General features: G+C 43.1%; 1 protein-coding gene across 8 annotated transcripts in view; it reads right to left on the reverse strand.

The window, feature by feature from the left end:
- LOC121577992 (ral GTPase-activating protein subunit beta-like) overlaps positions 1-23978 on the reverse strand; it is a 91195-nt gene that overhangs the window by 23753 nt on the left and 43464 nt on the right. For 5 of the 8 annotated variants that reach the window (XM_045223649.1, XM_045223656.1, XM_045223655.1 and 2 more), the window contains 9 exons: positions 15869-16070; positions 15385-15552; positions 14434-14548; positions 13576-13723; positions 13185-13249; positions 12691-12811; positions 8066-8199; positions 7528-7710; positions 6715-6866 (listed from right to left, as the gene is read on the reverse strand). In XM_045223649.1, coding sequence (XP_045079584.1) covers positions 6715-6866; positions 7528-7710; positions 8066-8199; positions 12691-12811; positions 13185-13249; positions 13576-13723; positions 14434-14548; positions 15385-15552; positions 15869-16070 — 1288 coding nt within the window. The remainder of the gene's footprint in view (positions 1-6714; positions 6867-7527; positions 7711-8065; positions 8200-12690; positions 12812-13184; positions 13250-13575; positions 13724-14433; positions 14549-15384; positions 15553-15868; positions 16071-23978) is intronic. The other 3 variants (XM_045223657.1, XM_045223653.1, XM_045223652.1) reach the window with 2 other exon arrangements.

The raw sequence follows: 23978 nt of genomic DNA on the forward strand, positions 1-23978 counted from the left end.
GCGGAAGCACAGTTCCCGCTCAGCCCAGTCAAAACTGTTCCCTGCTCTGGCACCCCAATGGTGGAACAAGCTCCCTCACGACGCCAGGACAGCGGAGTCACTCACCACCTTCCGGAGACACTTGAAACCCCACCACTTTAAGGAATACCTGGGATAGGATAAAGTAATCCTTCTACCCCCCCTTACCCCACCCACCAAAATAAAAAATATATATATTGTAAAGTGGTTATCCCACTGGCTATAAGGTGAATGCACCAATTTGTAAGTCGCTCTGGATAAGAGCGTCTGCTAAATGACGTAAATGTTAAAATTTTTAAAAAGCATTAACAAGATATACAGGCTCTAATAGGTGTGGATACTGCATTAACAAGATATACAGGCTCTAATAAGTGTGAATACTGCATTAACAAGATATACAGGCTCTAATAGGTGTGGATACTGCATTAACAAGATATACAGGCTCTAAAAAGATGTGGATACTGCATTAACAAGATATACAGGCTCTAATAAGTGTGGATACTGCATTAACAAGATATACAGGCTCTAATAGGTGTGGATAATGCATTAACAAGATATACAGGCTCTAAAAGGTGTGGATACTGCATTAACAAGATATACAGGCTCTAAAAGGTGTGGATACTGCATTAACAAGATATACAGGCTCCAATAGGTGTGGATACTGCATTAACAAGATATACAGACTCCAATAGGCGTGGATACTGCATACAGCCCAACAAGATATATAAATAGACCCGGATTCTACATACAGCCCAACAAAATATAAATAGGCGTGGATACTGCATACAACCCAACAAGATATAAATAGGCGTGGATACTGCATACTGCCCAACAATATATAAATAGGCGTGGATACTGCATATAACCCAACAAGATATAAATAGGCGTGGATACTGCATACAACCCAACAAGATATAAATAGGCGTGGATACTGCATACTACCCAACAAGATATAAATAGGCGTGGATACTGCATACTGCCCAACAATATATAAATAGGCGTGGATACTGCATACTACCCAACAATATATAAATAGGCGTGGATACTGCATACAACCCAACAAGATATAAATAGGCGTGGATACTGCATACTACCCAACAAGATATAAATAGGCGTGGATACTGCATACTGCCCAACAATATATAAATAGGCGTGGATACTGCATACAAACCAACAAGATATAAATAGGCGTGGATACTGCATACAACCCAACAATATATAAATAGGCGTGGATACTGCATACTGCTCAACAAGATATAAATAGGCGTGGATACTGCATACTGCCCAACAAGATATAAATAGGCGTGGATACTGCATACTACCCAACAATATATAAATAGGCGTGGATACTGCATACTGCCCAACAAGATATAAATAGGCGTGGATACTGCATACAACCCAACAAGATATAAATAGGCGTGGATACTGCATACAACCCAACAAGATATAAATAGGCGTGGATACTGCATACTGCCCAACAAGTTATAAATAGGCGTGGATACTGCATACTGCCCAACAAGATATAAATAGGCGTGGATACTGCATACTACCCAACAATATATAAATAGGCGTGGATACTGCATACAACCCAACAAGATATAAATAGGCGTGGATACTGCATACTGCCCAACAAGATATAAATAGGCGTGGATACTGCATACTGCCCAACAAGATATAAATAGGCGTGGATACTGCATACTGCCCAACAAGATATAAATAGGCATGGATACTGCATACTGCCCAACAAGATATAAATAGGCGTGGATACTGCATACTACCCAACAAGATATAAATAGGCATGGATACTGCATACTGCCCAACAAGATATAAATAGGCGTGGATACTGCATACTGCCCAACAAGATATAAATAGGCATGGATACTGCATACTGCCCAACAAGATATAAATAGGCGTGGATACTGCATACTGCCCAACAATATATAAATAGGCGTGGATACTGCATACTACCCAACAATATATAAATAGGCGTGGATACTGCATACAACCCAACAAGATATAAATAGGCGTGGATACTGCATACTACCCAACAAGATATAAATAGGCGTGGATACTGCATACTGCCCAACAATATATAAATAGGCGTGGATACTGCATACAAACCAACAAGATATAAATAGGCGTGGATACTGCATACAACCCAACAATATATAAATAGGCGTGGATACTGCATACTGCTCAACAAGATATAAATAGGCGTGGATACTGCATACTGCCCAACAAGATATAAATAGGCGTGGATACTGCATACTACCCAACAATATATAAATAGGCGTGGATACTGCATACTGCCCAACAAGATATAAATAGGCGTGGATACTGCATACAACCCAACAAGATATAAATAGGCGTGGATACTGCATACAATCCAACAAGATATAAATAGGCGTGGATACTGCATACTGCCCAACAAGTTATAAATAGGCGTGGATACTGCATACTGCCCAACAAGATATAAATAGGCGTGGATACTGCATACTACCCAACAATATATAAATAGGCGTGGATACTGCATACAACCCAACAAGATATAAATAGGCGTGGATACTGCATACTGCCCAACAAGATATAAATAGGCGTGGATACTGCATACTGCCCAACAAGATATAAATAGGCGTGGATACTGCATACTGCCCAACAAGATATAAATAGGCATGGATACTGCATACTGCCCAACAAGATATAAATAGGCGTGGATACTGCATACTACCCAACAAGATATAAATAGGCATGGATACTGCATACTGCCCAACAAGATATAAATAGGCGTGGATACTGCATACTGCCCAACAAGATATAAATAGGCATGGATACTGCATACTGCCCAACAAGATATAAATAGGCATGGATACTGCATACTGCCCAACAAGATATAAATAGGCGTGGATACTGCATACTACCCAACAAGATATAAATAGGCGTGGATACTGCATACTGCCCAACAAGATATAAATAGGCGTGGATACTGCATACTGCCCAACAAGATATAAATAGGCGTGGATACTGCATACTACCCAACAAGATATAAATAGGCGTGGATACTGCATACTGCCCAACAAGATATAAATAGGCGTGGATACAGCATACAACCCAACAAGATATAAATAGGCGTGGATACTGCATACTGCCCAACAAGATATAAATAGGCGTGGATACTGCATACAACCCAACAAGATATAAATAGGCGTGGATACTGCATACTGCCCAACAAGTTATAAATAGGCGTGGATACTGCATACTGCCCAACAAGATATAAATAGGCGTGGATACTGCATACTACCCAACAATATATAAATAGGCGTGGATACTGCATACAACCCAACAAGATATAAATAGGCGTGGATACTGCATACAACCCAACAAGATATAAATAGGCGTGGATACTGCATACTGCCCAACAAGTTATAAATAGGCGTGGATACTGCATACTGCCCAACAAGATATAAATAGGCGTGGATACTGCATACTACCCAACAATATATAAATAGGCGTGGATACTGCATACTGCCCAACAAGATATAAATAGGCATGGATACTGCATACTGCCCAACAAGATATAAATAGGCGTGGATACTGCATACTGCCCAACAATATATAAATAGGCGTGGATACTGCATACTGCCCAACAAGATATAAATAGGCGTGGATACTGCATACTACCCAACAAGATATAAATAGGCGTGGATACTGCATACTGCCCAACAAGATATAAATAGGCGTGGATACTGCATACTGCCCAACAAGATATAAATAGGCGTGGATACTGCATACTACCCAACAAGATATAAATAGGCGTGGATACTGCATACTGCCCAACAAGATATAAATAGGCGTGGATACTGCATACAACCCAACAAGATATAAATAGGCGTGGATACTGCATACTGCCCAACAAGATATAAATAGGCGTGGATACTGCATATAACCCAACGGCTTTGATGAAGTAAGACATTTGTGAACAAAGTTATTGTAAACACACTGTATAGCTTCAAAACATGGTTAAAACTATAATTTTGACCTCAGCTGTCCACAAAAACAAGAGGTGTAGTTTAGTTAAAGGGGCAATATGTATTTCAAACAACAAAGCAGTGACCCCGAAACTTTTGGTTAACAGCTAAGGGATGGGGCTGGAAAATTTTACCACTCTCAAATTCATAAACAGACCTATGGATTCAAGGACTGACCATCCATAAAACCAAAAACATGGGCGGCAGGTAGCTTAGTGGTTAAAAGCGTTGTGCCAGTAACCGAAAGGTCGCTGGTTCTAATCCCCGAGCCGACTAGGTGAAAAATCTGTCGACGTGCCCTTGAGCAAGGCACTTAACCCTAATTGCTCATTTAAGTCACTCTGGATAAGAGCGTCTGCTAAATGACACACACACACACAAAAAAAAAATATATATATATATATATATATATATATATTGTTTTAAACATGTTTTGAGGCTATACAGTGCTTGTTTACATTTACGTTACAAACAACGCAGTACAAGTTTATATTTTGGGTTCTGATGTGGTATGACAGTTGAGCTAAGCTCATGAGGCATCTTCAAGAAACAATGGTTATATGTTTCCGGATTTCAATTTCAATTAAAGGGCTTTATTGGCATGGGAAACGTATGTTAACATTGCCAAAGTAAGTGAAGTAGATAGTAAACAAAAGTGAAATAAACAATACATATTAACAGTAAACATTACACTCAGAAGTTCCAAAAGAATAAAGACATTTCAAATGTCATTATGTATATATACAGTGGGGAGAACAAATATTTGATACACTGCCGATTTTGCAGGTTTTCCTACTTACAAAGCATGTAGAGGTCTGTAATTTTTATCATAGGTACACTTCAACTGTGAGAGACGGAATCTAAAACAAAAATCCAGAAAATCACATTGTATGATTTTTTAGTAATTCATTTATATTTTATTGCATGACATAAGTATTTGATACATCAGAAAAGCAGAACTTAATATTTGGTACAGAAACCTTTGTTTGCAATTACAGAGATCATACGTTTCCTGTAGGTCTTAACCAGGTTTGCACACACTGCAGCAGGGATTTTGGCCCACTCCTCCATACAGACCTTCTCCAGATCCTTCAGGTTTCGGGGCTGTCGCTGGGCAATAAGGACTTTCAGCTCCCTCCAAAGATTTTCTATTGGGTTCAGGTCTGGAGACTGGCTAGGCCACTCCAGGACCTTGAGATGCTTCTTACGGAGCCACTCCTTAGTTGCCCTGGCTGTGTGTTTCGGGTCGTTGTCATGCTGGAAGACCCAGCCACGACCCATCTTCAATGCTCTTACTGAGCTCTCTGGTCTTGGCCATTGAGGAGAGCTTGGAGTCTGTTTGATTGAGTGTGTGGACAGGTGTCTTTTATACAGGTAACGAGTTCAAACAGGTGCAGTTAATACAGGTAATGAGTGGAGAACAGGAGGGCTTCTTAAAGAAAAACTAACAGGTCTGTGAGCGCCGGAATTCTTACTGGTTGGTAGGTGATCAAATACTTATGTCATGCAATACAATGCAAATTAATTACTTAAAAATCATACAATGTGATTTTCTGGATTTTTTTATATATTTTTTTATTCCGTCTCTCACAGTTGAAGTGTACCTATGATAAAAAATTACAGACCTCTACATGCTTTGTAAGTAGGAAAACCTGCAAAATCGGCAGTGTATCAAATATGTGTTTCTAATATGGTCATACATTTGGCAGGAGGTTAGGAAGTGCAGTTCAGTTTCCACCTCATTTTGATTTCTCTATTGAGGCTTATATAAAATGTAAGTGATTTGCTTATTGTCATACACTGTCGTTGGAAGAAACATGGGGAAGATATGCAGCTTTAAAAGTTGACAAACTTGTTATCCCACCTAAGGGTTAAGTAGGAGAAAATGCCCTTTGAAAGATTTTGATGAGACTTTCACACTTCCTAGAGAGCTCTTCTTTGTTTACGACCATTCATCATCGTTCATACCTTCTTAAGCCTTAGCCCCACCCACATATGGGTCAGCATGGCATTGTCCTCCAGAAAGTACTCCATGTTCTTAAATGCAGCTAAATTCAGGGCAGCCATGTTTTTGAGAGCTATAGCAACACTTTTGCAGTTGTCCGTAGCTATATTTTCCCCAAATCTGCAGTAGCAAAGAAGGTCTATATACTGACCAGGGAAGCCCCCATCCTGTTACAGACAGGAGCCTGTGACAGAGCAGTCAGGACTCATCTCTCAGCATGTCCAACCACTCCATTATCTCAATCATGCCAATCATGACTAGCCAGGAGGGATCTTTTCCTTCTTCTGTATAGCTCAGTGCTTTCTCCTTGGCTAAACTAGGCTCATAATTTAACATTTTTATTTATGAGTCCCATACAAGTTTGTAATTAAGGCACATGAAAGTTCACATGTTCAAGAAGGCATGTATGGAAAAGAAATCGAATAATACAAAAGATTTCTAACGGCCCTACTGTGAAGTAGGAACTGGCGTCAAACGGCTCAAAACTTGAAACTGGTCACATATATCATTAAGTCCAAAAACGGATGTACCAATCACAGATTGCCCATTAAAGAGAGCACTAAAGGCAATGCATCTTAATAATAATAATAATAATAATAATAATAATAATCTTTCCCTAAACAACATAACAATATATTCCCATTACTCCTCTCAGGTGGCACTCACCATGACAGGGTGGCCTCAGCAGCATCCTTCACCCTCATGGAGGCCGGGTTGTGCTCCTTGTCCCCTTTGTACCTCACTTCCTGGTCACCCGTCTTGGACTTGCTGCCCGATATGCCCAGCTCCACGATCTCCAGGACCTCTATCAAACAGTCCTGCAACAAAACGCTACGTCATTGCACAGCACAAAAGTCAGGTGGTGAGTTTAGAGTGCTCATATAAGGCAGAGAGAATAAAAAAATTAACAAAAAAGTAAATCATGTAATGACGTCAAATGGAGGATTTGTGACCATTTGAATGATGAATGATTCAAAAGGAAGATTTGACCCACACTTTTCACAACTCAAAGCTTGATATTTGCTTCTATAGTGATAAGCTGTTTGAAGTCCAAAAGGTGGCTGTGCATAAACATGGCAGCCTCCATGCAGTACCACAAATGCCTTGTTTTCTAAGTTTGTCGTATTGCAGCTTGCTCTCCATTACTCTTTTGTATCTGCATTAGCACGTTATACATGATCCCAACTGTCGTTCCCAGATGCAAGCAATTTCAAAAATCTAAAAAGTAGATTGAGCTGATTTATTCCATCTTTATGCACCTTGGCCATTCTTAGATGGACAGAACAGTAAAAACACAGATTAAGCCTAGTCCTGGACCAAAACACACTCAAAAACAATATAGAAGGAAATATCAATGAGACTAATTGTGGATCAAATGCCTTTGAATCATTTGTCATTAAAATTGCTTTCTAGTAGCCTACTAGGCTTAAACTGGGAAAGCAGTGGTCCATATAGTAGGTGTTGTTGTGGTCCCTCTACCTTTTCATTGAGCATGTCAGGGTGTTCTATCAGCCACACACACAGGCACTGGAAGGCTGCCACGATCATAGAGTGGAGGTCTCTGGAGTGGAGGGGGGCCGGCCGGCTGCACTGGTACACGATGTAACCGCACACCGAGCTGATCGCACGTTTACGGTCTGCAGACTCCACACTCGCCTTCACCTGAGGAGGAGGGAGATCCAGCAGAGTTCAGTGAACTACAACTGAAAGTGTCTGTGTTGTAGAATCTCCTGGCTCTTATTCATCTCTATTGCAGTGGCAGTATGTGTTCATTATCATAGCCTTTTCATATTTGTCTGGCCACCTCATATGGTTTGTTGTTTCCACAACGATTACTAACATGGGAAAGGAAAGCCATGCTGGTTTTGTTGTCCACCGTCACCTTACAATGTAGGGTTTTAATTTGCTTTAATGGACAATGTAGGTGTTGTTGACAGCTCCAGATGCCCACTTGGTGTCCTAAAACGATCATTTTAAAACGTTGTGTGCCCTAATGAACAGGACCCTGCGGCTTTACCTTGGCAAGGCCGGCCAGCAGCTCCAGGGCGGCCAGGGAGATGCTCATGTCGGGCCTCCACTGGGAGTTGAGCCTCTGGGTGACCAGGTGGATGCTGCGGATCAGCAGGCCGGCTGCTGTATCTGTGTGGAGAGCTAGGGATATGACCCCCCAGAAGAAGACGCCATACCACGCCACGTCACACCACCACGAGCAGAGAAGGAGAGCTGGGGTTAGTAACTACTGGACCAGGCAGAGCACGTCCAATAAGCGGCAGCTACACTTAGGCCTTTACATACACACACAGCAATCAGAACGTCGACAGTACTATATGAGCAGTCCTTATGAGGTTGGATATTGTGGTTGTATTAGGTCAAATTCCATTTTCAATTAATTGAAAAATCCTCATTAGAAGAAAATATACATTTTTCAATTCATGAATTGAACCCAGCCCTGGTTTAAACCATGTTTGTTGCCAATAGAACGGTAGCCAAAACTAGGACAATTTTACCAAACATGAAATGTTTCTCAAAATAGAGCTGTGTTTGTTTGTAAGTGTTTCACTTGTCTTTCGGACACTTAGAGGTTAAAATTAAGATGAAGGAAAAGGAAATACTCCAAGAAATTGCAGTACAGTTGCTGCACACAAGAGGGTGCCTGCATTTAGTTGACGTTCAGCACAGCCATGTATTTGCCCAGTATGTAGCTATTATGAAAGACATTTGCAGCCAGTCAGTGGGTATAACTTGGGGATGAATCTCTATTGTATTTCCTTCATTCTCTCCTTGCCTCCTCCTCCAAAACACATTGGAGAAGAAGATCTCAGATTTCTGCTCCAATGTACTTTGAGAAGGAGACAAGGAAGGAGGACATGAGGAATCAAGGAAATGCATAGAGATTCACTCCACGTCTTGGCTCATATTCCAGCTCTAATAAAACAACATGCATATGCTGTATACACTAATGCATGCAGTTAAGATGTTTATGCACAAGTTGCACACGCTGTATAGCGAGAAAAGCTAGCAAGAGACAACAGACAGACGACTGTGTGCATTGTGATAATATAAGTAAAGTATAGTATCATTGAAATTACACAGCATTCCTGCAAATATGAAAATAAGAATGCCTTTTTGGTTCGTTAGGGAATCACCTTCACCCAACGTCATACATGTCCACTATAAAACTAAAGCATGACTGACAGGAATAAAAAAAAAAGGTGAAAAAACAGTCAACTTTCAAAACTATTATAGAAACATTACTGAAGTATTCAGACCCCTTAACTATTTCCACATTTTATTACGTTACAGCCTTATTCTAAAATTGATTAAATTGTTTCCCCCCCCCTCATCAATCTACATACAATACCCCATAATGACAAAGCAAAAACAGGTTTGTAGAAATGCTTGTAAATGTATTAAAAATAAAAGATCGGAAATATCACATTTACGTAAGTATTCAGACCCTTCTCCCATTCTTCTCTGCAGATCCTCTCAAGCTCTGTCAGGTTGGATGTGGAGCGTCGCTGCACAGCTATTTTCAGGTCTCTCCAGAGATTAGATCAGGTTCAAGTCTGGGCTCTGGCTGGGCCACTCAAGGACATTCAGAGACTTGTCCTGAAGCCACTCCTGCGTTGTCTTGGCTGTGTGCATAGGGTTGTTGTCCTGTTAGAAGGTGAACCATCGCCCCAGTCTGAGGTCCTGAGCACTCTGGAGCAGGTTTTCATCAAGGATCTCTGTACTTTGCTCTGTTCATCTTTCCCTTGACCCTGACTAGTCTCCCAGTCCCTGCCACTGAAAAACATCCCCACAGCATGATGCTGCCACCACGCTTCACCGTAGGGATGGTGCCAGGTTTCCTCTAGATGTGATGCTTGACATTCAGAGCAAAGAGTTCAATCTTGGTTTCATCAGACCAGAGAATCTTGTTTCTCATGGTCTGAGGCCTTTAAATGCCTTTTGGCAAACTCCAAGTGGGCTGTCATGTGCCTTTTACTGAGGAGTGTCTTCCGTCTGATCACTCTACCATAAAGGCCTGATTGGTGGAGTGCTGCAGAGATGGTTGTCCTTCTGGAAGGTTCTCCCATCTCCACAGAGGAACTCTGGAGCTCTGTCAGAGTCACCATCGGGTTCTTAGTCACCTCCCTGACCAAGGCCCTTCTCCCCCGATTGCTCAGTTTGGCCAGGCGGCCAGCTCTAGGAAGAGTCTTGGTGGTTCCAAACTTCTTCCATTTAAGAATGATGGTGGCCACTGGGTTCTTGGGGACCTTCAATGCTGCAGAAATGTTTTGGTACCCTTCCCCAGATCTGTGTTCGAAACAATCCTGTATCTGAGCTCTACGGACAATTCCTTTGACCTCATGGCTTGGTTTTTGCTCTGACACGCACTGTCAACTGTGGGACCTTATATAGACAGGTGTGTGCCTTTCCAAATCATGTCCAATCAATTGAATTTACCATAGGTGGACTCCAATCAAGTTGTAGAAACATCTAAAGGATGATCAATGGAAACAGGATGCACCAAAGCTCAATTTCGAGTCTCATAGCAAAGGGTCTGCATACTTATGTAAATAAGGTATTTCGGTTTTTTTTTTTTATATACATGTGCAAAAAAAATTCTAAAATCTGGTTTTCGCTTCATCATTATGTGGTATTGTGTGTAGATTGATGAGGGAAAAACATGTATTTAATCCATTTTAGAATAAGGCTGTAACATAACAAAATGTGGAAAAAGGGAAGGGGTCTGAATACTTTCTGAATGCACTGTATATACAGTGCTATGAAAAAGTATTTGCCCCCTTTCTAATTTTCTCTACTTTTGCATATTTGTGATACTGAATGTTATCAGATCTCCAACCAAAACCTAATATTAGATAAAGGGAACATAAGTGAACAAATAACACAACAATTACATATTTATTTCATAAACAAAGTTATGCAACACCCAATTCCCCTGTGTGAAAAAGTAATTGCCCCCTTACACTCAATAACTGGTTGTGCCACCTTTAGCTGCAATGACTCCAACCAAATGCTTCCTGTAGTTGTTGATCAGTCTCTCACGTCGCTGTGGAGGAATTTTGGCCCACTCTTCCAGAGTTTGGTTTTCGCCAGGCATTACTGGAACCATGTCGTCCAGAAAGTTATACTTTTGAATCATCTGTCCATAGAACGTTCTTCCAAGAGTCTTGATGATCATCCAGGTGCTTTTTGGCAAACTTGAGTCAACTTTTTGGACGAGATGGGTCCCATTATGCCTGGCGAAAACCAAACACTGCATTCCACTGCATTCCACAGTAAGAACATCATACCAAAGGTCAAGCATGGTGGTGGTGGTGTGATGGTTTGGGGATGCTTTGCTGCCTCAGGACCTGGACGACTTGCCTTAATAGAAGGAACCATGAATTCTGCTCTGTATCAGAGAATTCTACAGGAGAATGTCAGACCATCCGTCTGTGAGCTGAAGCTGAAGCGCAGCTGGGTCATGCAGCAAGACAATGATCCAAAACACACAATAAAGTCTAAATGAAAATAGCTAAAAAGCAACAAATTGGAAGTTTTGGAATGGCCTAGTCAAAGTCCAGACCTAATCCCAATTGAGATGTTGTGGCAGGACTTGAAACGAGCAGTTCATGCTTGAAAACCCACACGTCACTGAGTTAAAGCAGTTCTGCATGGAAGAGTGGGCCAAAATTCCTCCACAGCGACGTGAGAGACTGATCAACAACTACAGGAAGCATTTATCTAATATTAGGTTTTGGTTGAAGATCTGATAACATTCAGTATCACAAATATGCAAAAGTAGAGAAAATTAGAAAGGGGGCAAATACTTTTTCATAGCACTGTATATAAAAACAAATCCATTGTTGGACATGAAAGACTGTAAAAACACCAAGAAATCAGCTCCAAGTGATATACATTTTGGAAATCTGTTCCCATCGTATTCAAATGTAAGCAAGGTTTGAAATTATTATGTTTTAGTCAAATATTATCTGTTTGGGCTTCGTGCGGTCAATTTGCCGTCTACAGTTGATGATCCCTGGGATAGAGTTGACTAACTAGGAAGAGCTAGAGGTTACTAACTAGGAAGAGCTAGAGGTTACTAACTAGGAAGGGCTAGAGGATACTAACTAGGAAGGGCTAAAGGTTACTAACTAGGAAGGGCTAGAGGTTACTAACTAGGAAGGGCTAGAGGTTACTAACTAGGAAGGGCTAGAGGATACTAACTAGGAAGGGCTAGAGGATACTAACTAGGAAGGGTTAGAGTTTACTAACTAGGAAGGGCTAGAGGTTACTAACTAGGAAGGGCTAGAGGATACTAACTAGGAAGGGCTAGAGGATACTAACTAGGAAGGGTTAGAGTTTACTAACTAGGAAGGGCTAGAGGATACTAACTAGGAAGGGCTAGAGGTTGGTTGATTGATTTTGGCAGACATTGGTTCAAACAGTATTTATTTTATATTAAAATACTTCAGCTGCTCTCGATTAAGCTTCCCTGGCACAATGGCGCCAACTGAACAGTCTCAAAAGTGCAAACCCCGCCCACTTGGCACTCAGAGCATGCACAATGAAACACTCCAAGAAAGCAAATACTATTTGAACCCAGGTTAGGATTTTGGAACAGGGTGTGAGTGTGTTCTCCAAGGGGCTCACCGTAGTCCCTGAGGAGGGCCTGGGTGGGCCTCTCTCTGTCGGGGGTGGTGGCCTCGGAGCTGCCCCCGCTGGTGTTCCTGCTGTGGCTCTTGGTCAGCGCGTGGCTGCCGTCCACAATGCCCTGTTGGGATGGCATTGTCATAGTCTGCTCAAATCATTAAAGGGATATTTCACTCAAAAACAAACAGATTTGAGTATTTTGTTCATTAGTCCACCCAAAACATCTTTGTGGACTAATGAACAAAATACTAAAATACGTTTGAGTAGAAAATATCCTTTAAATACTAATTTATGGTGACCTCTTGCCAGGTTTCTAACCTCTTTCCTGGTTAAAAAAAAAATAAAAAAAAAATAAAAAAAATATATATATATATATATATTGTTTTTACAGATCTCTCTTAGCTACATGTTTTGTTCAGTTTATTTTCTTTACAAATGTCTTTCTGGTTGAGTGAGCATTTCTACAGCGTGGAGAACAAAATAATTGGACTCACCACCTCCGCTTGGGCGCAGGTGGACTCCAGGAGAGCGGAGTCTTGGACAATGTTGAGCATTGCACCTGTACAGAAAAAAAGGCCCTTTATGATTATCTTGATTCAAGGGCGACTCTGCACTATGTAAAAGAGAAAACTGTTTTGGCACGTTTCCCATGTTCGAACACACACACACACACACGAGACAACTACATCAAAGCACGCCTCCAAGACTCAAATCTGGTTGTCAGTCGCATTTCCTAATGAGGATTGAAACAGAGGCTAAATCACTCAGTTCAGCCACCTTTTATTAAAATCATAATATATCAAATTTTATAACAGACTTTTCATTGTAAAACAATCAAAGGTCAAATTAAGAAAATGGGTGGAGATAAAATGAAGATCAACTAACCCAGGATCATCTGCGTGTTGGTGGGGTCTGTCTCCGTCTGTAGTGCTCCTATTAGGATGTTGACCAATCGCAGCTTGAGGGAGACAAAGGAGACAGCCTTGTCATGCAGTGAGTTGTCGTCGTTGCTGAACTTTCCCTCCAAGAGCACCTGGAACATACAAATAATACATGTGGTTGACTTTGCACTTAGACAACCCTCTGGAACTACAGGGCATTGCAACTGTTAACTAAAACAGACAGTTTAGTAGAAATTCAGTATAACACAAAACGACTAAACATTGATTTAAGTCCAAGTCCCTGTCCATCGATTGTATCCATATGTAAATTATAAGAGCCATCCATACCATTTCCTCATTTTATTCGGTGCTCATTTTTTCTCATTAATTTAGGGTTGATATAAGGCATATTAGCTGTGTCTACACAACTAATTACATTTACATTTTAGTCATTTAGCAGACGCTCTTATCCAGAGAGCGACTTACAGTTAGTGAGTGCATAAATGAATGTTTTATTTTTTCATACTGTCATCCCCCGTGGGAATCGAACCCACAACCCTGGCATTGCAAATGCCATGGTCTACCAACTGAGCTACATCCCTGCTGGCCATTCCCTCCCCTACCCTGGACGACGCTGGGCCAATTGTGCGCCACCCCATGGGTCTCCCGGTCGCGGCCGGCTACGACAGAGCCTGGATTCGAACCAGGATCTCTAGTGGCACAGCTAGCCCTGCGATGCAGTGCCTTAGACCAATGGTGTGGGACTTGGAGCATCTTGAAGACTACGAGGTTTGAAAACATCGGACAAACTTTGGTTTTAGAGTGTAATGTTCCTTTAATGACAAGTGACTAACAGGTTTACCTCTGACTTGACGTTGCCAAAGTGGTGTGGCAGAGGCAGCATGGACAGCAGGATGTTGATGGAGGCTCTCCTCAGGTCTGTAGGGTTCACGTAGGTCTTAAACTTTGACAGCTCTCTGGAAAGGAGGAAATAACAAGTTACTTTATATAAAATGACAAACATTCAAAGGATATACAAAGGAGTTAGGCTCCTTTTAAATGTTTGTCATTAACTCCTTTTGAATATTTGTTATTGGAGTTAAAACTTAAATGACAAACATTAAAAGGAGACAGCAGTCAGATACCATGTTTAACCAACAATCAATTGTCCACTGATAAGACTCCTCAAACTATTTCTTACATTGACATTTTAGTTTTTTTCAAGCGTATACAGTGAGTTATGTTAAAATGTTCATTTCTGGGCATTTCCCTTGTGTGACACTAACAGACAAACATACAAAGACAACCTTCACCCGAAGAGCTAAACACACAGATTTCTGTCAACAGTGCATTCATTATGCAGGCAGATGTCCTTAACAGAGACCATTTGACTAACTTTCTGTCAAACATCATAAGACTAATTAGACAAGGTACATTTCCTGAGGAAAATGTGTGCGCTTGCTTCAGCTGTATAAGCTGTAAAAGCAGTTTCAGCACAGGAGAGTTTAGAATATTGAGAAGTATGGGGAAGAACAATAGTAGCTATTCTTTCAGCAAGCAAACTTAAAAGCTGGAATCCGCATTAGGAGAAACAGCACCACTGTTCACCCCCAGCACATTTGTTATTGTTTTTGTTTAAAAAAAAAAAAGCTATACATACTCTGCTGTCCTATCGCGCATGCAATGATTTCCAAGAGAAAATAAACTTTGTTCGTTGTTTGACGTAATTTCATTGTTTTTGTAATATCGCAAACGGATGTGGCAGTTTCACCACGACTGATTCCAGCTTTAATATAGATGTAGCATTAGTCACCGGTCGGGGAGGATGTTCTCCAGGGCAGAGATGAAGTAGGGGACCACCACGTTGATGCCCTTCAGGTCGGAGCAGAAGAGGGCAGAGGAGTTGAGGACGATGCTGGCTAGGACCGGTCGGCAGATGTAGTCGGAGATCTGGAGGCCCTGGATCAGAACCATGTAGAACCTGGGGAGCGGAGACAGAGAATGGTTTAGTCTAAGTGGAGCTTTTTAGACAGACCTAGAGGAGAATCCAGAAAGCAGCATTATTAAGTTAGCTGGCTAAGTATGATGAACAGCCACATAACTCTGGTCCTGGGGCCCCCAAGGGGTGCACATTCTTGTTTTTGCCCTAGCATTACCACACCTAATTCAAATAATCAAAAGGAGTCAAATCAAGTAGGTGAGTTGAATCAAATATGTTAAAGCTAGGGCAGAAAATGTGCACCCCTTTAGGTCACCAAGCCCAGGATTGGGAAACACTACGTTAAACATGTGGGTACCTGGACAGGTAAACGGGCAGGATCTCCTCGCCGGTCTTCTTGCTGCAGAAGATCCTGCAGAGGGTCCCACAGGCCTCGGCCCGGCCCGACTCATAGTTGTCGGGGAACTCGTTGGCGTCGAACATGGGGTTGGACACCATGGTGTCTGTGGACATCTGGGAGCCCTGCCTCCTCGGCTCTACACCCGCCTGAGTGGCCAGGGCTGGGGGGGAGAAAAACACAAGAATGGGGGACGGAGTAGAAGAGGGGGAGCAGAATAGAGAGGAAGGGGGTAGAGATAAGGGAGAGAGAGAAAAACACAAGAATGGAGAATGGTTAAGGAGAGGGTGGGGGTAGAAAAGCGAGAGAAACCACACCCATTGCCACACCCACCCCCCTGAAAGATGCCTCTAAGATCTCAGTGAGCTGAAACATGTTTTCAAATGTTGTGCTAATGGAATGGTACAATGGAGGATATTTACTATCAAGTTAACCTGACCGACTGCCTTTCACCTGACCGACTGCCTTTAACCGGACTGATCTACTGCTCCACACCCTATTCCCTATATAGTGCTATGGGCCCTGGTCAAAAGTAGTGCACTATATAGGGAATAGGGTGCCATTTCAGAATGCAATTTATGAATTTTGTCATTTCTAAGATAAAAGTGTGTATGTATGTGTGTGTGTGTGTGTGTATATATACACTGCTCAAAAAAAATTAAGGGAACAATTAAACAACACAATGTAACTCCAAGTCAATCACACTTCTGTGAAATCAAACTGTCCACTTAGGAAGCAACACTGATTAACAATACATTTCACATGCTGTTGTGCAAATGGAATAGACAACAGGTGGAAATTATAGGCAATTAGCAAGACAACCCCAATAAAGGTCTGGTTTTGCAGGTGGTGACCACAGACCACTTCTCAGTTCCTATGCTTCCTGGCTGATGTTTTGGTCACTTTTGAATGCTGGCGGTGCTTTCACTCTAGTGGTAGCATGAGACGGAGTCTACAACCCACACAAGTGGCTCAGGTAGTGCAGCTCATCCAGGATGGCACATCAATGCGAGCTGTGGCAAGAAGGTTTGCTGTGTCTGTTAGCATAGTGTCCAGAGCATGGAGGCGCTACCAGGAGACAGGCCAGTACATCAGGAGACGTGGAGGAGGCCGTAGGAAGGCAACAACCCAGCAGCAGGACCGCTACCTTCGCCTTTGTGCAAGGAGGAGCACTGCCAGAGCCCTGCAAAATGACCTCCAGCAGGCCACAATTTTTTTAAATTTTTTTTATTTCACCTTTATTTAACCAGGTAAGCCAGTTGAGAACAGGTTCTCATTTACAACTGCGACCTGGCCAAGACAAAGCAAAGTAGTGCAACAAAAACAACACAGAGTTACATATGGGGTAAAAAAAAAAAAACATAAAGTCAGAAATACAACAGAAAATATATATACAGTGTGTGCAAATGTAGCAAGTTATGGAGGTAAGGCAATAAATAGGCTATAGTGCAGAATAATTACAATAGTATTAACACTGGAATGCTAGATGTGCAAGAGATTATGTGCAAATAGAGATACTGGGGTGCAAAAGAGCAAATTAAATAACAATATAGGGATGAGGTAGTTGGGTGGGCTAATTTCAGATGGGCTGTGTACAGGTGCAGTGATCGGTAAGGTGCTCTGACAACTGATGCTTAAAGTTATTGAGGGAGATAAGAGTCTCCAGCTTCAGAGATTTTTGCAATTCGTTCCAGTCATTGGCAGCAGAGAACTGGAAGGAATGGCGGCCAAAGGAGGTGTTGGCTTTGGGAATGACCAGTGAGATATACCTGCTGGAGCGCAGACTACGGGTGGGTGCTGGTATGGTGACCAATGAGCTAAGATAAGGCGGGGATTTGCCTAGCAGTAATTTATAGATGGCCTGGAGCCAGTGGGTTTGACGACGAACATGTAGTGAGGACCAGCCAACAAGAGCGTACAGGTCACAGTGGTGGGTAGTGTATGGGGCTTTGGAGACAAAACGGATGGCACTGTGATAGACTACATCCAATTTGCTGAGTAGAGTGTTGGAGGCTATTTTATAAATGACATCGCCGAAGTCAAGGATCGGTAGGATAGTCAGTTTTACGAGGGCATGTTTGGCAGCATGAGTGAAGGAGGCTTTGTTGCGAAATAGGAAGCCGATTCTAGATTTAACTTTGGATTGGAGATTCTTTATGTGAGTCTGGAAGTTGAGTTTACAGTCTAACCAGACACCTAGATATTTGTAGTTGTCCACATACTCTAGGTCAGACCCGTCGAGAGTGGTGATTCTAGTCGGGTGGGCGGGTGCTAGCAGCGTTCGATTGAAAAGCATGCATTTAGTTTTACTAGTGTTTAAGAGCAGTTGAAGGCTACTGAAGGATTGTTGTATGGCATTGAAGCTCGTTTGGAGGTTTGTTAACACAGTGTCCAATGAAGGGCCAGATGTATACAAAATGGTGTCGTCTGCGTAGAGGTGGATCTGAGAGTCACCAGCAGCAAGAGCGACATCATTGATATACACGGAGAAAAGTGTCGGCCCAAGAATTGAACCCTGTGGCACCCCCATAGAGACTGCCATAGGTCCAGACAACAGGCCCTCCGATTTGACACACTGAACTCTATCTGAGAAGTAGTTGGTGAACCAGGCGAGGCAGTCATTTGAGAAACCAAGGCTATTTAGTCTGCCAATAAGAATGCGGTGGTTGACAGAGTCGAAAGCCTTGGCCAGGTCGATGAAGACGGCTGCACAGTACTGTCTATTATCAATCGCGGTTATAATATCGTTTAGGACCTTGAGCGTGGCTGAAGTGCACCCGTGACCAGCTCGGAAACCGGATTGCATAGCGGAGAAGGTACGGTGGTATTCGAAATGGTCGATGATCTGTTTATTAACTTGGCTTTCGAATACTTTCGAAAGGCAGGGCAGGATGGATATAGGTCTGTAGCAGTTTGGATCTAGAGTGTCACCCCCTTTGAAGAGGGGGTTGACCGCGGCAGCTTTCCAATCTCTGGGGATCTCAGACGTTATGAAAGAGAGGTTGAACAGACTAGTAATAGGGGTTGCGACAATTTCGGCGGCTAGTTTTAGGAAGAAAGGGTCCAGATTGTCTAGCCCAGCTGATTTGTAGGGGTCCAGATTTTGCAGCGCTTTCAAAACATCAGCTGTCTGAATTTGTGTGAAGGAGAAGCGGGGGGGGGCATGGGCAAGTTGCAGCAGAGGGTGCAGAGTTGGTGGCCGGGTTAGTGGTAGCCAGATGGAAAGCATGGCCAGCTGTAGCAAAATGCTTGTTGAAATTCTCGATTATTGTAGATTTATCGGTGGTGATAGTGTTTCCTAGCCTCAGTGCAGTGGGCAGCTGGGAGGAAGTGCTCTTATTCTCCATGGACTTTACAGTGTCCCAAAACTTTTTGGAGTTAGTGCTACAGGATGCAAATTTCTGTTTGAAAAAGTTAGCCTTTGCTTTCCTGACTGCTTGTGTATATTGGTTCCTAACTTCCCTGAAAAGTTGCATATCGCGGGGGCTATTTGATGCTAATGCTGTACGCCACAGGATGTTTTTGTGCTGGTCAAGGGCAGTCAAGTCTGAGGAGAACCAGGGGCTATATCGGTTCTTAGTTCTGTATTTTTTGAATGGGGCATGTTTATTTAAGATTGAGAGGAAATTACTTTTAAGGAACAACCAGGCATCCTCTACTGACGGAATGAGATCTATATCCATCCAGGATACCTGGGCCAGGTCAATTAGGAAGGCCTCCTCGCTAAAGTGTTTTAGGGAGCGTTTGACAGTGATGAGGGGTGGTTGTTTGACCGCGGACCCGTTACGGACGCAGGCAATAAGGCAGTGATCGCTGAGATCCTGGTTGAAGACAGCTGAGGTGTATTTAGAGGGTATGTTAGTCAGGATGATATCTATGAGGGTACCCATGTTTAAGGATTTAGGGTTGTACCTGGTAGGTTCGTTGATAATTTGCGTGAGGTTGAGGGCATCTAGCTTGGATTGTAGGATGGCTGGGGTATTAAACATATCCCAATTTAGGTCACCAAGCAGTACAAACTCAGAGGATAAATGGGGGCAATCAATTCACATATGGTGTCCAGGGCACAGCTGGGGGCTGAGGGGGGTCTGTAGCAAGCGGCAACAGTGAGAGACTTATTTCTGGAAAGGTGGATTTTTAGAAGTAGAAGCTCAAACTGTTTGGGTACAGACCTGGATAGTATGATAGAGCTCTGCAGGCTATCTCTACAGTAGATTGCAACTCCACCCCCTTTGGCAGTTCTATCTAGACGGAAAATGTTATAGTTGGGGATGGAAATTTCAGAATTTTTGGTGGCCTTCCTGAGCCAGGATTCAGACACTGCTAGAACATCAGGGTTGGCAGAGTGTGCTAACGCAGTGAATAACTCAAACTTAGGAAGTAGACTTCTGATATTTATGTGCAAGAAACCAAGACTTTTGCGATTACAGAAGTCAACAAATGATAGCTCCTGGGGAGTAGGAGTGATACTGGGGGCTACAGGGCCTGGGTTAGCCTCTACATCACCAGAGGAACAGAGGAGGACTAGAATAAGGATACGGCTAAAGGCTTTAAGAACTGGTCTTCTAGTGCGTTGGGTACATAGAATAAAGGGGGGCAGATTTCCGGGTGTTATAGAAAAGATTCAGGGCATTATGTACAGACAAGGATATGGAAGGATATGAGTAAAGTGGAGGTAAACCTAAGCGTTGGGTAACACTGAAAGAGATAGTATCTCTAGAGGCATCAATTGATTCGGTCTCTGAGTGTATGGGTGGAGGGACAAAGGAGCTAACTAAGGCAGGTTTAGCTAGGCTGGGGGGTCTACAGTGATATAGTACAATTAGAAATAACCGAAACAACAATAAACTAACCATGTTTGGGCTGAGGCTAAACATAAACAGGATGTAGTACCGTAAAAAGGAACAGTCCAGCAGATATCAGCTGTATAGCTGGGTTATCATAAGGTCCGGTGGTGAAGTGCTAGTGAGTAAGAGGCCACGGCTAGCGTGTGCTACGTCCGTTTTGTTGTAGCCAGCTGGTAGCGAAGAATCCGGAGTTAAAGGTCCAGTGATTCCGGCGGAAAAACTGATATGTTCTGGGTCGATAACGCCGCAGTGCTGACTGGCCGAATATCCGGTGATCAAAGTCCAGTGATTAAAATTAATCCCGCGGAAAAAAATCAAATGTTCTGGGTGAAACACTGCTAGCTGTGGCTAATAGCAAGTAGCTAGTCCAGTAGCTAGTTCAGTTTAGTGAGTAAGCGTGTGCTAACGGGCCAGGGCTAGCAGATGGATGGAATCTTCGTGGTTACGTCGTAACCACATCAGACGATTTCGCCGGCAGACCAGTCGTGTAGGATCGGCGGGGCTCCGTGTCAATACTATGTGGTCCCGTCCGGTTGATAGAGAGGTAGATAGCCGGGAGATGGGCCTAGCTCAGGTTGATTAGCCAGACCACAGCGTCCGTTTTGTTGTAGCCAGCTGGAAGCGATGAATCCGGAGTTAAAGTTCCAGTGAATCAGTGATTCCGCGGAAAAACTGATATGTTCTGGGTCGATAACGCGCTGTGCAGACTGGCCGAATATCCGGTGATCAATGTCCAGTGATTAAAATTAATCCCGGAAAAAAAATCCAATGTTCTGGTGAAAACACCGCTAGCTGTGGCTAATAGCAAAAAGCAAGTAGCTAGTTAGCTGGCTAGCTAGTTTCAACTGGAGATTCTAGATTCTAGATAAAGGTAAGTCAATAATAGAATCCGTTCCACATTGAGTGAGGCGGGTTGCAGGAAAGTATATCTTGTAGAAGGATGAAAAGTCTGATAGGGAAATATGTACGAAAAATGTACGAAAATAGGGTATTTACAGGCTATTTACAGACAGACGATAAAAACACAACTGCACTACTTCGCCATCTTGGAATGTGCATGTGTCTGCTCAAACGGTCAGAAACAGACTCCATGAGGGTGGTATGAGGGCCCGACGTCCACAGGTGTGGGTTGTGCTTACAGCCCAACACCGTGCAGGACGTTTGGCATTTGCCAGAGAACACCAAGATTGGCAAATTCGCCACTGGCGCCCTGTGCTCTTCACAGATGAAAGCAGGTTCACACTGAGCACATGTGACAGAGTCTGGAGACGCTGTGGAGAATGTTCTGCTGCCTGCAACATCCTCCAGCATGACCGGTTTGGCGTTGGGTCAGACATGGTGTGGGGTGGCATTTCTTTGGGGGGCCGCACAGCCCTCCAGAGGTAGCCTGACTGCCATTAGGTACCGAGATGAGATCCTCAGACCCCTTGTGAGACCATATGCTGGTGCGGTTGGCCCTGGGTTCCTCCTAATGCAAGACAATGCTAGACCTCATGTGGCTGGAGTGTGTCAGCAGTTCCTGCAAGAGGAAGGCATTGATGCTATGGACTGGCCCGCCTGTTCCCCAGACCTGAATCCAATTGAGCACATCTGGGACATCATGTCTCGCTCCATCCACCAACGCCACGTTGCACCACAGACTGTCCAGGAGTTGGCGGATGCTTTAGTCCAGGTCTGGGAGGAGATCCTCAGGAGACCATCTGCCACCTCATCAGGAGCATGCCCAGGCATTGTAGGGAGGTCATACAGGCACGTGGAGGCCACACACACTACTGAGCCTCATTTTGACTTGTTTTAAGGACATTACATCAAAGTTGGATCAGCCTGTAGTGTGGTTTTCCACTTTAATTTTGAGGGTGACTCCAAATCCTGACCTCCATGGGTTGATAAATTTGATTTCCATTGATAATTTTTGTGTGATTTTGTTGTCAGCACATTCAACTATGTAAAGAAAAAAGTATTTAATAAGATTATTTCATTCATTCAGATCTAGGATGTGTTATTTCAGTGTTCCCTTTATTTTTTTGAGCAGTTATATATATATATATATATATATATATATATATATATATATATATATATATATATATACACAGTGGGGAGAAAAAGTATTTGATACACTGCCGATTTTGCAGGTTTTCCTACTTACAAAGCATGTAGAGGTCTGTAATTTTTATCATAGGTACACTTCAACTGTGAGAGACGGAATCCAGAAAATCACATGTATGATTTTTAAGTAATTAATTTGCATGACATAAGTATTTGATCACCTACCAACCAGTAAGAATTCCGGCTCTCACAGACCTGTTAACTGCACCTGTTTGAACTCGTTACCTGTATAAAAGACACCTGTCCACACACTCAATCAAACAGACTCCAACCTCTCCACAATGGCCAAGACCAGAGAGCTGTGTAAGGACATCAGGGATAAAATTGTAGACCTGCACAAGGCTGGGATGGGCTACAGGATAATAGGCAAGAAGCTTGGTGAGAAGGCAACAACTGTTGGCGCAATTATTAGAAAATGGAAGAAGTTCAAGATGACGGTCAATCACCCTCGGTCTGGGGCTCCATGCAAGGTCTCACCTCGTGGGGCATCAATGATCATGAGGAAGTTGAGGGATCAGCCCAGAACTACACGGCATGACCTGGTCAATGACCTGAAGAGAGCTGGGACCACAGTCTCAAAGAAAACCATTAGTAACACACTACGCCGTCATGGATTAAAATCCTGCAGCGCACGCAAGGTCCCCCTGCTCAAGCCAGCGCATGTCCAGGCCCGTCTGAAGTTTGCCAATGACCATCTGGATGATCCAGAGGAGGAATGGGAGAAGGTCATGTGGTCTGATGAGACAAAAATAGAGCTCTTTGGTCTAAACTCCACTCGCCGTGTTTGGAGGAAGAAGAAGGATGAGTACAACCCCAAGAACACCATCCCAACCGTGAAGCATGGAGGTGGAAACATAATTCTTTGGGGATGTTTTTCTGCAAAGGGGACAGGACGACTGCACCGTATTGAGGGGAGGATGGATGGGGCCATGTATCGCGAGATCTTGGCCAACAACCTCCTTCCCTCAGTATGAGCATTGAAGATGGGTCGTGGCTGGGTCTTCCAGCATGACAACGACCCGAAACACACAGCCAGGGCAACTAAGGAGTGGCTCCGTAAAAAGCATCTCAAGGTCCTGGAGTGGCCTAGCCAGTCTCCAGACCTGAACCCAATA

This window comes from Coregonus clupeaformis, chromosome 12, assembly GCF_020615455.1.
Source record: "Coregonus clupeaformis isolate EN_2021a chromosome 12, ASM2061545v1, whole genome shotgun sequence".
NCBI lineage: Eukaryota > Metazoa > Chordata > Actinopteri > Salmoniformes > Salmonidae > Coregonus > Coregonus clupeaformis.